The sequence below is a fragment of the Phaseolus vulgaris genome, chromosome 9, assembly GCF_000499845.2.
Source record: "Phaseolus vulgaris cultivar G19833 chromosome 9, P. vulgaris v2.0, whole genome shotgun sequence".
NCBI lineage: Eukaryota > Viridiplantae > Streptophyta > Magnoliopsida > Fabales > Fabaceae > Phaseolus > Phaseolus vulgaris.
In genome coordinates this window covers 30,600,245-30,617,323 of record NC_023751.2, presented here as the reverse complement: position 1 = coordinate 30,617,323, position 17,079 = coordinate 30,600,245, and the positions used below count along the sequence as shown (strand labels likewise).

At 30.4% G+C, this 17,079-nt stretch overlaps 2 protein-coding genes across 2 annotated transcripts; both read left to right on the top strand.

Annotated features, from left to right (window-relative positions):
- The first annotated feature begins 9,783 nt into the window (after window positions 1–9,783).
- Window positions 9,784–13,162, top strand: LOC137823203 (protein Dr1 homolog). The gene is made up of 6 exons (XM_068628373.1): window positions 9,784–10,026; window positions 10,115–10,170; window positions 10,292–10,381; window positions 10,938–11,032; window positions 12,063–12,131; window positions 12,775–13,162. The coding sequence occupies exons 2-6, from the start codon at window positions 10,116–10,118 to the stop codon at window positions 12,934–12,936; spliced, it is 471 nt and encodes a 156-aa protein (XP_068484474.1). The 5' UTR covers window positions 9,784–10,026; window position 10,115; the 3' UTR covers window positions 12,937–13,162.
- A 914-nt stretch (window positions 13,163–14,076) lies between these two features.
- LOC137823202 (protein MIZU-KUSSEI 1-like) lies at window positions 14,077–15,557 on the top strand. The gene has a single exon (XM_068628372.1). The coding sequence runs from the start codon at window positions 14,395–14,397 to the stop codon at window positions 15,193–15,195; it is 801 nt and encodes a 266-aa protein (XP_068484473.1). The 5' UTR covers window positions 14,077–14,394; the 3' UTR covers window positions 15,196–15,557.
- Window positions 15,558–17,079: the final 1,522 nt, after the last annotated feature.

Below are 17,079 nucleotides of genomic sequence, written 5' to 3'. Positions count from 1 at the left end.
GCACTGGAATAAGGCTCCGCTGAGACAGAGGACGCCCTACCTAATTATTACACTCCGACGATCAAGTCAGCTAGGGCCCACCAAAAGCAACAAGTTAAGAAAGTGTGTCAAAACAACGTACCTTTACCTGAAGACTTACTCTCCTTTTATTGTCGCACATGTAACATGCAACCACTCTCCCTGGAGATAAGTAAATCTTAACTGAAAATAATCACATTAAACTTTTATATTTAACAGAAAAAACCACCTGCCACAGGCACCAAATGACCTTCAGGTGTTATCCGCAGGCCCACTTTCTGTTACCAATGCATCTCTTTATCTTCCTAGGATTAATAGCAACTAGTCACGTGCAACAAATATGCAACAAAAACAAGCAACAGAAAAAATATTGCCACATACTAATAACAAATATGCACAATAACGACAAAATTATATTCACCGCACAAACATATTTATAAGTAAGTGTATATATAAAAATTACTTTGCGTAACAACCCTTCCACGTGCTCTGGGCCTATCCTGGAAAAGAGATATTCGCACAGGCCTCACCCAGGCCCATCAACCGAGTTGACCTCCCACGGCGCAAAAGAACCAAGCGTGCAAAAAATACTACCAAGAACCGAGCACTGGTCAGTACAAATTTGAAATGTTAATTGCTATCAACGTTTAATCTTAATGATAAGTTGTTTTTATAAATATGCGAACAATCGATGTTTAGAAATCATCTTAATAATCTTATATACGAGGAATCAATATAAATGATTTTTATACCAGCATCAATATCAATCAAAGGATACAGTATTGTCATGTTAATCAAAATACAAAAGAGTGAGAAAGATAAACACCAATCCCTATTTTTTCAATTGAAGCAACAAACTCTTTGACTTGATTATTAATCATTATCACCATAACAAATCTCAATAAACTGTTATTATTCTGTTTTATATTTAGTTAATCTTTTACTTGATTATTCAAATGTTTCTTGTGGGTTCGATATACGTTCTTAGGGACAAATTATTACTTCTAACAACGCGGTGCACTTGTCGTAGAAAAGTCATCAGATGACTAATTTTTTAACTATCATATTGAAATCTCTTCTTTATATTATTTTTTTATTAACAAATTTTAAATATAAGACTTTACTTAAAATTAGATCCACTGTCACTCTTAATATTAATCCTTTAAATGATTAAAATAAAACATTCCTTTTTTTAGTACATTAAATTATTTTTTTAAATAAAATAAAATAAATGTCACACTACAATAATTGGTGAATGGGGTATGATTTTTTATACAAAAAATAATAATTATATTTTATTTATGTAGGCCAGTCGGGCAACCCGCCCTGCTCCGTTGTTAGACCGTGCCGACTGCGAGTTATGCGGGGCTAGCCTAAGCGGGTCAGCGAGCTAGATTAGTGAGTTTTCTCCGCACTTATTGGTAGCGGACTGCAGGTTGGCCCGCATGGCTCGTCCCGTATTGTCATCCCTGCTAATTAGACCATGTGTAATGCTTTCTTGTACAATTTTGGTTCGAGCATTTCTTCTTGCACCTCCATACATTTCTTCTACGCCTCATAAATATAAAAATTCTCATTTTTTTTCTTTTTAGATTGCACAATCCATAAGTCATTTTTTCTTAAAAAAAGTGTTTTTTTATTGTATAATCACGAAGTCGATTTTCACTTATGGATAGATTCCATAAGCTAAAACTGACTTTCGAATCGTGTAATCTGAAAGCCAAAAATTAATTTCGGATTGTGCAATCTAGAAGCCTTCTTTTAAGAAAAAATTACTTTCGGATTGTGTAATCCATAAGTCAAAAATGACTTCTAAATTAAGCAATCCATAAGCTTTATTTAAAAAAAATGATTTTCGGATTGCATAATCAATAAGTTAAAAATGACTTTCAGATTTTGCAATCCATAAGTTGTTTTGGATTATGCAAACTACAAGAAATGCAAAAAATGAAAAAAATGAGAATTTTTATATTTATAGAAGTGAGGAAGAAATGTAGGAGTGCAAAAGAAATGTAGGAAGGTGGAGGAAGAAATGCCTTTTGGTTCTTTTATTTTTTAATTCAAAACCCATTTATTTCTTTTGGACTCCCTTCTCATGTGGGCCATTATTCCAATCTTCAAGCTTAACGAATATTAGGTTTTTTCCTACACTTTTATAACTTCTTGTAACACCACATACTTCTTAAAATAAATAAAAATACTCTTTATTTTATTAATGTTCTTTTTTATTTTGGAATGAATGATCTGAAAAATTTGGGATTATAGAATCTGAAAGGTATTTCCATATTAGATATATCTTTCAGATTCTATAATTCATAATGATTTACTTTAAAATATACATTATGAATTATAGAATCAAAAAAGTATTTCCAAATTATCTATAAAATAATTTTGAATTTTGTAATCTAGAATGTAATATTTAAAAAAAAAGAAATAAAATAAAATAAAATATATATATATATATATAGAGAGAGAGATTAGATTATACAATTCAGGAGGTGTAAATAAAAAAAAAATCAAATTATAGAATTCGGAATGAATTTTTTAAGGGGTCTTTTTCTTGACCTATGGGATGCCAGTATAAATTATGGATGGGTGAAGAAACAGCCCGAATATTATCCATTTTAGTTGGACTTGAAGATTCTATTCCTTTTACGCAAGACCATAGACACATACCTTTATTAAGTCTTTCCTTTTATACAAATAATAACTTACTAAAGATTTAAATATGATATGACTCCATCTGATTTTATTTTTTCTTAATATTTTTTTAATTTTCTTACATCTTCTAATTGTATTTTATTAATTTTTATCATTAACTGTTGTTAATTTAACACTAAAAATAAATAAATAGTAATTAATATAATAAAGAATAATTTAAATTGAACAAATATTTATTTTTAATATAAATAAAATAAATTTATGTATTTTCATTATTATGTATTCAATAATTTACTTTCAAGCATTTTATTTTTATTAAAATAAATATAATTGATTTATATACTTATAATCTATGAAGCTCGAACATTCTTCTTAAATGGTGTGTCGGTGTCCGATACTTGTATCATATCGGTCACCGACACTCGTATGACACTTGTAGGACACGTATCCGTGAAGTGTCCAATTCAAAAAGTATTTATTAGATTTCTAACAATTCTAGTACGGTTCTAACACAATTTTAAAAATGAAAAATACATTAATTTTATAAAATTTAAACTTTATTGTATAAATTCTTATTATGATTATAAGAATAAGAAACAAATCTTTGTGAACCAGTCATGAAAAACATCTTTCTGCTCCAAAAAATAATCTGAAACATATTTGTGCACATAAATCTTTATTGTCAATTTATATAATTCATAATAATATAATATATAGATCCGTGTTCCCGTGTCCTACATTTTAGAAATTTTACGTATCTCCGTGTTCGTGTTCGTATCGGATCAGTGTTTGTGTCAATATCTGTACTACATAGCTTATAATTTATTTTTGATATATTAATTTTTATATTATAAATTTGAACTATTTTAAAATAATTTTTTTTCTAATATATCATAAAAAATTATCTATAAAGATAAAGATAAAAATTATAAATATTTTATATTCTTATAATTAGTAAATATAATATATTAAAAGTATATGTAAGATGGTAAATAATCATTAATTCTTTTTTGTATATTTACATAATTTAAAAATATAAAATAAAATTATTTAAATAAAACTTTATGTATAAATATAATACCAACAAAATGTCAACGATTTAAAAGTAGTTTTTTTAAAAAAAATATCCCTATACTTACAAATTGTAACCCCCATAAACAGCACCCCTCCCCGCCACCAGAGTCACCTTTTTTCTTCTTCTTTTTTTTCCTTTTTCTTCTCTCTTTTCTCTTTTCAATTTCTCTATCATACCTCATCTATTCAAAAAATCTGATCACGCCAATTTGTAGTTGAGAAGTCAGGATACATTTCTATTCGATCAGATTTTCAAATATAGTAAGTTCATTTTTATTCTAAAGTTCCCTTATTCTCTATTTTTTTCTATGATTTATCAATCTTAGTGGGATTAATTGAGAAAAATATTTCTCTCAACTTGATCTGATACTAAAATTTGGAAATATTTAGGTAACTTGCTATAGGTTCCTAAATTTTGGAGTGGTTTCTCTGTTTGAGGTAGAATTTCCACCAGGATAAAGAATTTCAGGTAATGGAAGCTAACTTTAATTTTTAATAACACCCTAGCCTAGAAGATCTGAATGTGGAGGGGACGTGTTCCCAATATTCAATTTCTTTTGCAGGGATGTTGTGTGTTTATATATTGTGTTGTTTGTTTATATATTAGAAATAGATTTTGATGGCTTAGTATTTAAGTGTTAGTTTTTTTTATGTTAAATAGACTTTTGAATGTTGTGGATCGCATTTTGAATGATACTGTATGGTGAAAATAGTATGGAATTGAATTCATACATTTGTGATAATGTATGGACTGATGTTTGTTTGTGTATTGAGTATTGATGCCTATGTGGTAATAGAGATCTCCGAGCTTCACTGGTGATCTAAGTCATGTAGACTAAGATATCAGGTGGTGAGAAGCTGATGGAGGAGTTCATGGACACCGTGGCATATGAGATTCACAATTTGGGTTGTATTGAACTTACCCTGATCATTTCTCTTGGATTTGTTGGTAATCTTTGGATCAGGATGTTAGTCTCTGGGAGGACTTACTTAATACGGGTCTTCTGGAAGACGTTAGTTGTTATTATGTTTGCTTAATATTCTGGATGTGTAGATCCATGGGAGATCTATGTGATCGTTTTATGTTGGGTTTTGAAGAAGCTTGAATAATTGAGAAATTAATTGGTTTTCTCTTTTGATTGAACGGTGTATATTATAAAAATTTATTTTCACTAGCTTACCCTTGTTTTTCTTATTGTGTTATAAATTGCGATAACTGTACTATGTACACGAGCAAATGATCATACAAGTGTCGCAGGTTCTGAAGGGCTTTAGAGTGATTTTTTGAACCTTATATTGTAAATGTTTGTATTTCTATAAGCCATAATCCTGTAATAAGAATGTTTTGAAATAATAGTTAGATATTTTTTCTGGGATGTTACACAAATATTTATATCAAACATTGGTTAGGACTCGCAATAACAATAACATTTGAATCATTTTGTTAAATAATGAATTGTTATCACTTATTTTAATACTAGGAGAAACACGTGTATTATCACATTTTCTAAAATATGATATTTTGTTACTTTTATATTTTATATAAGTAATCTATAATTGGAATAAAGGTAATTTTAAAAGAATAAAATTGCATGAGAAAAACGTAGTTGTATAGTAATTGAACTTTGTAGAGTTATATAGATTTATGCTTTTTAAAAAAAAAAATTAAAATATAATTAAGGGTAAAATAGAAATATGAAATATGTACTAAAAATGGAAGAATTTGCATTATATATTGCAATAGAGAATTGTTGATATCCTAGACAATCTGGACGATATGTTTAGATGGTATCATAAGATATTAGATGGTCTCTGAGTTCATATTTTATGTTTTGATGATAACAAACATTATTTGAATGATTTACTTGTATATTGAAAGATCTAAACATTGTTTTTATAATTGCAGTATTCATTAGAGGGTATGATAGACCATATGAGCATCTACATCGTGATAGACGATCTATTAGATAGTTTGAATCTATAACACATATTCATTAAATAGTTTGAATGTGTTATTTGTGATTTAACAATATTTTGTATAGTTGCAATATGTAGTAGATTTTTTTAGCGTCTACAACTTTTATTCAGATTGTTCATGTTAGATAGTCCAATGAACAAATTGAATGTGTAATAGTTTTTTATTAAAACCAAATCACTTGAATATATATATTTACTAAATACACATTCTATCAAAGAGATTTTATACCAAAAAAATGTAAAGATTTGAAATTGAATAGTGATTGTGTTCATCTTTGTTTTTTTTTTTATATATTTATAAGATCTATCTTTTCTTAAACATATTTGATCAAATTAAATTTTGAAAATATTTTTTATCATGTTGCTAATATATCTAAATCTTTTCTAAATAGAAGCATTTTAAAAAACTGAAAACCTTTAATGCTTTGTTTTTAGTATCACAAAATATATAGAACAAAAATATTTTTAGATTATGTTTTGATTTTATTTTATTAACTCATATTGCGATTAATTTCAAATTAGTTTTGTAAACACATTTGAAGGAAAAATAAATTGAAAGATTGCAAATTCAAACTTTCTATTTTTTAGCACCTAGTACCAGAAATATGAAGATATGACAAAATCCAACATTAACAAGATATACAAAGGGATTGAAGATGCAAAACAAAAAGAAGGGCAAGATGAGCAAAAAAAATTATACTAGTGATCTTGCATAGTGCATTTAGTGTTTTGGGTTGTATATGAAATCATTGTAATTCTTCACTTTGTGAAGTTATATCTATGAGTTTTCTTTGTGCTGTGTGTTTCATTTATTTTTCTTAAGAATTCTTAATCTTAGTGTGAGGTTAAGAATGTGTAACCTAGAGATGTACAAATACTTGTAACTTGAAGATGTGAGAATGCTTGTGATGATCAATTGATTATTGGAATCTCTTAAGCAGTTGCTTAAGGAGACTGGACGTAAGCCAAATTTAGATGAATTAGGATAAATTTCATATATCTCTTTACTCTTGTTGTTATTTTTGTTTTAATTCTTACTATTTAACAATTTGTTAGCAATCTAATAGACATTCTAATTATTTATTTGCTCTAAAAAAAGACACTACAAGACAATCATGAAATAGAAACTAATTTTAGAGATAAAAAATAATTAGTTGCTATAGTGATTAAATTAGAGACTATTTTAGGGACTAAATAAATTTTTGGTTTCTATATTAGTTTATATTATTGTTAAATGGTTTCTAATTTTGTATCTAATTAGTAACCAAAGTTTTTAAGAATAATAGATATCAATTTAGAAACTATTTAACAATAATAGAAACTAATTTAGAAACCAATTTATTTTTTAGTTTCTAAAATGGTCTCTAATTTAATTATTATTGCAACTAATTATTTGATGGTTTTCTTGAGAGTCTAAAACTTCATTTAACCTCCTTCTAAAGCCAATTGCACCTACAACAATTTGAAATATTGGATACTTTTAATAAATAAGTATTTTATATTATATTTTTAATTTTAAAATATGATTAAGGATAAAATAAAAATATGAAATGTGTAGAAAAAATAAGGCAATCCCGTTATATATTTTTATAGATATAAATTATAAATTTGCATAGATTATAGGTGTTTGATATATAAATGTGTGTTGTTTCTTCTTATATTTGTATAACGTCTCCTTGACACCTTATAGATAAGTTAAAAAACTATTTTATCCTAAAAAATACATTTTAATTCTACAATTTAAAAATGTATTTTTTTCAATTTACATTTTTCGGATATTTTTCTCATTATACAATCTGATTTTTTTTTTAAAGTACAGAATCCGAAAGGTATTTTCCAAATCTAAAAATATTTTACATATTTTATAATATGGAAATGCCTACTAAATTTTATAATCCATAATATATTTTTTAAAAAATCATTATAAATTATAAAATTTAAAAAGTATTTCCAATCTAAAAATATCTTACTAATTTTATAATCCAGAATTTTCTAAATCACGTATTCTACTATACAAAAATATCAATAAAATAAAAAATATATTTGGTGGCACAAGAAACAACCATAACCATAAGTGTGTGCAATTACTTTGGGTAGACATGTAGTTTATGGTCTGTAAGGTAAATAAGTTAGGTAGTAGCTAATTTGACTAACTTATAAGCTAATTTCACCATCACAAAAGTGTTAGGTAAGTGCGTTAATTTTGGAGTTTCTATCTTATAACCTATAATTACTTCAACTACCTTTTAACTTCTACTTTGTTTAATTTTTATTTTTCATTATTATCCCTTATATTTTAACATACTTATCTATTGTTTTTAATTTAATTTTATCTATTATTGCCTATTTTAATCTTTTGACCACAGTAATATTTTTAGTATTTATTAGTTTATTTTTTTTAATTTTTTATGTAGTTCAAATTAAGAAATATTTAATATTACAAATGAAATTAATGTGATGGTAGTTTAAAATAAGAAACAAAAAATTTCTAAAAAATAAATAAAAGTTAAAGTAGATTAATACTCATTAGATAAACTTATTTAAATAAAATAGCAAGTTCTTAAAAGTAATTCATTAAAAAACCATAAACTTATAGCTTTTAAAACTAAATTAAAGAATTACAAAGTTTAATAAGAATTTAATTATTTAAGAAATACAAAATTATACTTATACAATAATATATATTTTTTAAAGCACAAATTTCATTTACATAATAAAACTTATGCAGGTGCATCATTTGATGTCATTTTTCATTTATCAATTAGTTTATCAATTAATTTATCAAATACATCTAATTTAATGAGTTAGTTTTTCATGGCTAGACACTAACTTATGAGCTATAATTAATTTATTAGTGTCAAATACACTTTTTTTAAAAATAATTGATAATAAAATAAAAGTAAAACATAAAAAATTACAATAAATAAATAAGACAATTCTTATTATATATTACTAAATTTTAACAGAAAATAAAATAATATGTTATTTTAATATAATATAAAGTACTAAATTCCTATTATATATTATTATAGATTATAGATATAATATATAATTTGTTTTAATTATATTAATTAATTAATAGTTTTTATCTTTACAATTAAAGTAAATAATGTAGTTAACAATAAAGAATAAAAGATGGTTAGAAAATGTGAGAGATTAAAAATTAATAAATAATTTGTTAGGAAAAAAAATAATATTTGAATCTTTAATAAATATGGATTGCTGTAAAAAACATGTAATTTATTTCCTAAAGAAACATATCCCTGCTTCCTAGTTAAAGAAAGTACTCAGAAAAAGTTAATGTAGTAATAATGAACAGTACCAAACTCTGAAAACGAAATTCAGCCTCCACCAAATGATAACTGAAAATTATATTTTTTTAATCGTTCTCTTAAAAAACTTCAAATTCCGTTTAAATAATTTAAAACAAAAATGATCCTAATTTAACTTATTTAACTGAAATATTTTATTTATAATCTTTACTATATTTTATAACAGTTTATAACTGTCTAATCTATTGAATATAATGAAAAGTTTGGTCAATATATATTATTTTATGTTCGACCTTCATTATTGATTATTCATAACAAAGAAAAAAGAATATTGAAATTACTTTAAAACCAAAATTAAAATATTGGTTAAATTATTAATTTATTTTTACGATTCAATAAATTAAAAAATAATATAATAGACAAACAAAGCTGACAATAAATTAGTAGTAGGTGCTTGCATGACATGATTTTTTTTTATCATGTAGAAACAATTTTAAGACATATTTTTGAATTTATTCGAATTTGAAATAAATTATTTTTAATATAAAGTTAAATGAGTAACTAATTAAAAATATTGTTGAAGGAGTAAAAGAAGAAAAAATTAGAATATAGTAATTAAGAAATGAGAGGAAAATGAATTATTGAGGAGATGGAAACAAAAGTATGACGTGGGGAGGAAGTAAGATATTGGTTACGTGACAACAGAAAGTTTGTTGTGGGTCCCGCAAGCAGTGGGGAACGCGCTGGGTGGGCGCGTGGGGGAGGTTGACGTGAACGTGCTTTTGGGTTGCCCTAACGCAAGGGAGGGCATGACGGAAGAACTTGCTGTTTCTCTCTCTCTCTCTCTCTTTCTTTCTTTCTCTCTCTCTCTCTCTTGTTCTTATCCATCACATTGAAAAGCAGCACCATCACCACACCACACCATACCTTGTTTTCATAAATATGGGTCTCTCAGCCTCAGCCTCAGCCATGTCCACCTTCTTCCCTTCTTCTATCAGCTGACTCCCAACCCTCAATTCATTCGGTGCGTTCTTTCTTCGCTTCTCTTTTCCTCAGATCTGCGTTTTCTCTTTTCTTTTTTCTCGTTTTGCTAACACTTTTTTCGATCTCAGGATGGAGCCTATGGATATAGTTGGAAAAGCAAAGGAAGACGCTTCGCTTCCTAAAGGTATCTCGCTAGCCTTTCTTTTTCTCAGATTTGTGATTCTAGATGCTTAATTGAAGATTTTTTATTTTTTTAATTTAGAGGGTTTTTTTATATGTTGTTTGAAAAATAATCTTTCTCGCAGCAACAATGACCAAAATTATTAAGGAGATGTTGCCCCCGGACGTGCGTGTTGCCAGAGATGCGCAGGATTTGTTGATCGAATGTTGTGTCGGTGAGGCTCGAAAAACGAAAACCCTTTTTCCGAATTTCGTTTGATTTATTATTGAGTGAAAGTCTTGTTTTTTTATTTTTAACTTTTTTGTGTGTTTCTCTTTTTTTTTTTAGGTTTAGTGGTCTGTTGTGTATTTTTTTTTCTCTACTGAATGGTGTCTGTGTGGTACACTGTTCTGTTGTTTGTGTCAACTGTGATTTTGTCTTTTTTGTAGATTATGATTAAATGGTGTTTTTTTTTTCACCTTGGGTGTGCACGATTTGTTAATTACAAACTGGTCTTCGTTAAAAAGGGACACAGGGAAGGGAAGACTTTTACTAGATCGTGTTGTTTGCTCTGTAAATGATGTGAAATGGAAAGATGTTTTATGTTTGATGGTAAATGCATTTCTTATTTTTGTTTTCATGTCTAGACTTGTGGTTATTGCGGTGTTTGCATGTGTAAGCAGCAATAGATGTTGTGTTGGATTCAATTCTGTTGGGGTTTCTAATCTTTTTTTTTCGAATTTTGCTCCTTACTGAATGTGGTTTTTGTATGTTGATCTGTATCATTATAGAGTTTATAAACCTTGTTTCGTCTGAGTCCAATGAAGTCTGTAACAAGGAGGAAAGAAGGACGATTGCACCGGAGCACGTGTTGAAGGCTTTAGGGGTAATTTTCTAATGATTGAACTGTTGTCTTACAAATAAGTTTTAATGCGGATGCTTTCCATTTTGTATTTGGTTGATTATTTGATATCTTATTTGCTGTGCTGCATTCTGTATTTTATTGTCGTACATTTGTTTTATGCATGAACAATTGAACATGTGCGTTTCTATGTGCTATTCTCAATTTACTGTGTTGTATTGTAGTTTTGAAACTTAAATGTAGCAGGTTACATTGGTCTGATGAGTTGATTCCTTGATCATACCCTGTCTTACTGTAATCAGAATATGGGCAATATAATTGATTCTCCTTGTGCTTTTGGAATTCTAGATAGTTGGAGGCAGTCAGGCTGAACATGATTATACAATTTTGTTTATTTGCTATATAAGTTTACGATGTAGCACAACCACAACAAGTTGGGTGAAGATACGATTGGCTGCTAATGCCATTGGATGAAAATTCTTGGTATTTTGGAATATGGTTTTAAAAAAACAAAACTTAGTATTAACAAAACAAAGCCATCTTTTTTTTTCTTGTATATTTATTTGATATTCCGTGAGACTGGGCTACTGCTTTTCAAATCACGGAATGGATATCTCCTAGTGGTTTCTAATTAGCCTGTCCTTTGTTGCCTATTGTTTTTCTTGTCCATGGTAATGTTGTCATGTGCTTCCTGCTTTCCTGACATTGAAATGTGTCAACTCATAGATACTCTAATTTAGAAGTCAAAATTGTTGATGGCGTTCTTTTATGTAGACATTGTTGGTAATTGATTGGAGCAATATGTATCATTGTTATAATATATATTTAGTCTTTTATCTTTATTGTATAAGATTATGTTTAGAATCTTGTAAATAAAATTTGTTTCAAATGATTTATTTTCTATGCCCAAGTGTTCCAAACATAGTACGTTGGTATTATATTATTTCCTATTGTTACACTATTAAATATTCTTGAAAATGATATTATCAATATAAGTAAACTGTACGCTTTTAAGTGAATGGCTTGGTTATTGATTTGCACATGTTTTTAACAGGTTCTTGGATTTGGTGACTACATTGAGGAAGTTTATTCAGCATATGAACAGCACAAGCTTGAGACAATGGTGATTGTTTAATGTTAATGGCCCATGTGAATGATATATTACCATTTGACATTAGAATTGATTGTCTTCTATTCTTTCCGCAATTGATTATGGGTGAACAATATTATCAACCATTTCTGACCTTTAATTTGATAATCTTTTAACCACACTAGCTTAAGGTCGTCTCTCATAGGGGGAAATCTTCAGGCTTCCCTGTTTGATCCTCTAAAGAAGACCAAGTTAGGCATGGTTCTCTTTTAATCATGCTGATTGCCTGGTAGTGTGACCCATGCATGTGCTGAAGAGGTCATAATGGGCCTGATACCTTGGCTTTACTCCCCTGCTCCTCTCTGTACTGTTATAGTATGGTCTTCGGGAGAATGATCTTTTGTGTGGTTTTGCCCTTGTCTGGGCTCCCATACGACTGTCAGAGGAACTCACTAAAAAATTTTTGGCTGGCGAAATTGAAATTATGATTTATAAATCTCCAGTTGTGTATATGGTTCATTCTATGCTTGTGGAGCTAAGTATTTTTGTATTAATGCTCACTGTGGCCACTATTGATCAATTATATTGCAACAGTGAATTTTGCATCATCAAATCCTCTATTATTTATAGATTGGCTCAAGGAACTATTTTCTGATTGATCTTTTAAACATTCCAGCAAGACTCTTTGAAAGGTGCCAAGTGGAGCAACAGGGCTGAGATGACTGAGGAAGAAGCATTGGCAGAGCAGCAAAGGATGTTTGCAGAGGCACGTGCTAGAATGAATGGAGGAGCCATTACTTCCAAGCAGCCAGACGATGACCAAAGTTTAGAGAGCTAACTTAGGACCTTTATTTTCTTAAAGCATAGGCAAACATCTCCGACTCTGTCCTATGCGTTGATTAGCTCGATTTTGCACAAATACCCATTCACTAGTTTGATGGCCTATGTGAATGTGCTCGACATTTGTGTTCTTTTTAGTAATCCATATTTGTAAGTTAATGTAATTATTGGAGTTCATCTAAACCTTCCTTTATTTAGAATTTACATGTAAATGATTTCATTTACCTGTGTATCTCCTAAACTAGAAGCTCTTGGCTAAATTTTGACATTAGTGGCTATATTAGATTGTAACAATCTATTATAATCAGTTAAAATTATAGTTAAGCTATGAAAGACCGTGAAGGTTTCGATTTACATTACGGTTAGATAACAATTTAACTTTCATATATCCATATTATTCGAGTCTAATCTTTGATCTGAACGAATTTATGATTAAGAATATTTGACATGAACATTTTAATTCTCATGTATTGATAAATATCTAAATGCTCAAAGCAACTTTAATACGGGAAGTCTTTAAAAACAACTTTTAAAATATTATTATTTTATCATGGGCTTTCTTCTGTCAGCTAAGTCAAAATATTGCGATTTGAGTTGGTGAAATCAGTTTTTACTGAGAATTGAAGACAGAATCTTCCCAATACGATTAATCTTGAAATAATTATCGTAGACATATCCTTGCCTGGTATACTGATACCTGTTTCAAATTTGAAGGTCGACTCGTATTGAACACTCTGAGTTGAGGGTTTATATCCTTTTTATTCATGATGATTTTGGGTTGAAATACAAAATTGTTGTGAAGAAATTAAGATTAATAAGATGAAGTGTGGAGGAGATTTTGTGGGGCCAAATGGGGAGGTGTCAGTTGGAGGGTAGGTGTAATGTAGTCTCTGGTGCCAACATGAGGCACGAGAATTGAGTAACTCTCAACTGATGAGTGATGATGTCACCACCGCCGTGAAGCGTTGCACTAGAAGACATGGATGCAGAAGGGAAGAGGAGTAGCATGTCGAGATTCAATAGTGATAGCTTTGGGGTTTGTTTGTTTTGGCTTTATTTTTTATCCTTTTCTACCGTTTGGGGTCCTCAAGTCAAAAGTTAGTCAAGCACAATCCCCTCTCCCTGCCCCACAAGAAAGTGAAATTACAAACACTATGTCTCCTTAGATTCCTTTCTTTTTTTCCACTTGTAATGCACATTATCCCATCTCTGTTCGATTTCCTACATCAACTGGTGGGGACTGCCCATGTTTCTTTTGTCAGGATTCTCTTCCACCACTATATACCAAAGGAGAGGCCTGGGATTACAAAGAACAATTAATTAAATTTAAGGCCTCACATTCCATCACCAGGAATAAAAAATAAGCAACTACATTCTCTGTCTCTCTGTCTCTCTGTCTTTCCCATCTATTCTTTAAGCAGCAGCAGCAGCCACCCTTTTGGTTTTTCTTTCTCAGATGAATACAGTCATTGCCAGAAGCTCTCAAGAAATGTCCTCCAAGAGGCACTTTCACTGGACAAACAAGGTTGGGACTGAAGATGGTGAAGCTCCAGCTTCAGAATCATTCTCAACACTCACCCGGGAGGAGAAAAAAGAGGATGACAAGGTTTTTGTTGCTCCTGAGGCTCCAGCACCTACAGCAGCCACATCACATGTAACAAGGAAGAAGCTGCAGGCAGTGGCAGTCTCCAGGATTCGCTCTGTTCTCACTGTTTTCAACAAGAACCGTTTGAACTCATCTTTAGGCTTTGGTTCTCGTGTTGTAGGCACACTCTTTGGCTATAGACGTGGCCATGTACATTTTGCATTTCAGAAGGACCCCACTTCCCAGCCAGCCTTCCTGATCGAGCTTGCAACTCCAATCAGTGGTTTAGTTCGTGAAATGGCATCTGGGTTGGTCAGAATTGCACTGGAATGTGATAAGGAGAAAAGAGCTGAGAAGAAGTCTGTGAAGTTGCTGGAAGAGCCTGTGTGGAGGACTTACTGCAACGGCAAGAAGTGTGGTTTTGCTAGCAGAAGAGAGTGTGGCCCGAAGGACTGGGATATCCTCAAAGCAGTGGAACCAATTTCAATGGGTGCAGGTGTTTTGCCAGGAAATAATAACAGTGGAGCTGAAGCAGGGTCAGAGGGTGAAATCATGTACATGAGGGCCAAGTTTGAGAGAATTGTTGGGTCCAGAGACTCTGAAGCCTTCTACATGATGAATCCTGATAGCAATGGAGCTCCTGAGCTCAGTGTCTACTTGCTTAGAGTCTAGCAACCTTGCTAGATCTGTTTATTATACTTAGTTTTCCTTTTCTTTTGGGTTATTGGTATACTACTTGCTTAGCTCTTCAATCATGAAAATGGTGATCTAGTCCTCTCCAGATTTTTCTCTTATGTTTTTATTTTCATTTTGTTTCCTGTGGTATAAGAAGGTTTACCTTTTTTTTTCTCTTTTTTTTGTTAGAATAGGCGAGTAGGCTAAGTGAGGAAGGTGGGGAATAGTGGGTAACAGATACTTTACAGCATGTTGGTGTGAGGTGGGTCATGAAAGGTGTATATGTGTAATTTTTCCTTTCCAATCCTTTAATTAATGATGTGAAACGGAGGTTAATGGAGATCATCATTGTCTTGCCACTTCTACTTGGTTGAATAACTTTTGCTAAATTCATCATGCCCTTTTCTTCAATTCCAAATGCTGAATTGCCTCTTTGCCGTTATGTCCTAATTGCTTCTCCATTCAACTCTTCAATTCTGTTCACAACCCTCAATCAGATTATAATTTAAAAAGAAAACAATTCTTTCTTGAAATATGAATCCCACGTGAAGAAATAGAATAAATCACAGTTATAAACTGGTGTATTTTTGTCAAAATAACATTTAACTTTGATTAGTTTTCTATTACTCTACAGCTTATGATATTTTTTGGTTCAGTGATCATTCACTTAAGTGAATGTACCACTCTTTGAATTTTTAATGTGCACACAAAGGAAGAAGAAATAAACATTGTGGCCACATCTTATGTCCCTATTATTGGGTTTTAATATGTTGTGGAGTGCCCTTAATCTGTATTCTAATGCTTTCTTTCCCTGTTTAGTTGGGACACTTTATTGGTATCCTCCCCAGTCCCACAAAAATTCAGTAATTGGTCCAAAAGCTACTATTGTTCTAAGAATTTGTTTTTATGCACAATTTGTGTTTGTTAAATGATCCCAATAAATTTTATTGAACCCCAATCATACAAGTCATAAAAAAATGTGTATATATGCTAAAGGAAATTTATATCCGATTACTGACAGCAGACCCCATCTTCTCCTTTTTCCTTTATTTATACATTGGCCATTAGCTTTTCCTCTTGTTGACTGCTTTTCTTTAGTTTGTCTAATTCAAATGTGTGCTACATTCTCATCAGTTTATGGCTCATAGTAGTTTGTGCAGCATGAGTTGAAACTTGTAGACTAGCCCAGTTCCCATTCCCACCACCCTTAACATGGATGAAAGAAGATGGAGTTTCTGCATCATTCTTTTCTGTAGTTGCAAGACAAAGAAATATTAAAAACTCTTCCAAAATTAAATTTATGATGAAAAATTTGAAAAGCAAAGATTGATGCAATAAGTAATTTCCTAAAACGAAGATCTTTTATATGTGGCTAGCTGGCTCACAGCAGTGAAAGTGTGGAACTCTTTTCCTTTTCCCATTTCCTTGTTTTCTGGCTTTTAATTTTCTACTATTTTTCTTGCAACTCGAGAGAATATAGATGGCTTAAGTGAGGTCAAAACCAAACTCCCAATAAGATTTGTTTCACCAAAACCGAAGTTGTTCATCATCTAGTCATCATCTTCTAAATAAAAGCCAATTGCTGCACATAAAGTCTGGCCAATGCTTTTACAACCATAATGGCTCCAATTACTCCACCAAAATCCCCTAACCCACCACTGAGAAAAGAGATGGAAGAAGAGAACATTAAGGTTGTTTACAAGCAATTACAAAAGTTCATTTTGTTTCCCACTTTTAAATTTTTAATTGTAGGGTCTATTTGGTGTTGCTGCCTGCATCCTGCTACTAGTTTTGTGGATAAGTAATGGATGTCCTCAAGAAAGAAAAAGAAAACAATAGAAGTACAGTACATGTCATTATGAGTAATGTTATAATTGAAGA

Coding starts and splice junctions, on each gene's coding strand:
- LOC137823203 (XM_068628373.1), top strand. CDS start 10,116: ATGGAGCCTATGGATATAGTTGGAAAAGCAAAGGAAGACGCTTCGCTT. Junction 10,171..10,291: donor AGACGCTTCGCTTCCTAAAG/GTATCTCGCTAG, acceptor TCTTTCTCGCAG/CAACAATGACCAAAATTATT. Junction 11,033..12,062: donor ACGTGTTGAAGGCTTTAGGG/GTAATTTTCTAA, acceptor TGTTTTTAACAG/GTTCTTGGATTTGGTGACTA.
- LOC137823202 (XM_068628372.1), top strand. CDS start 14,395: ATGAATACAGTCATTGCCAGAAGCTCTCAAGAAATGTCCTCCAAGAGG.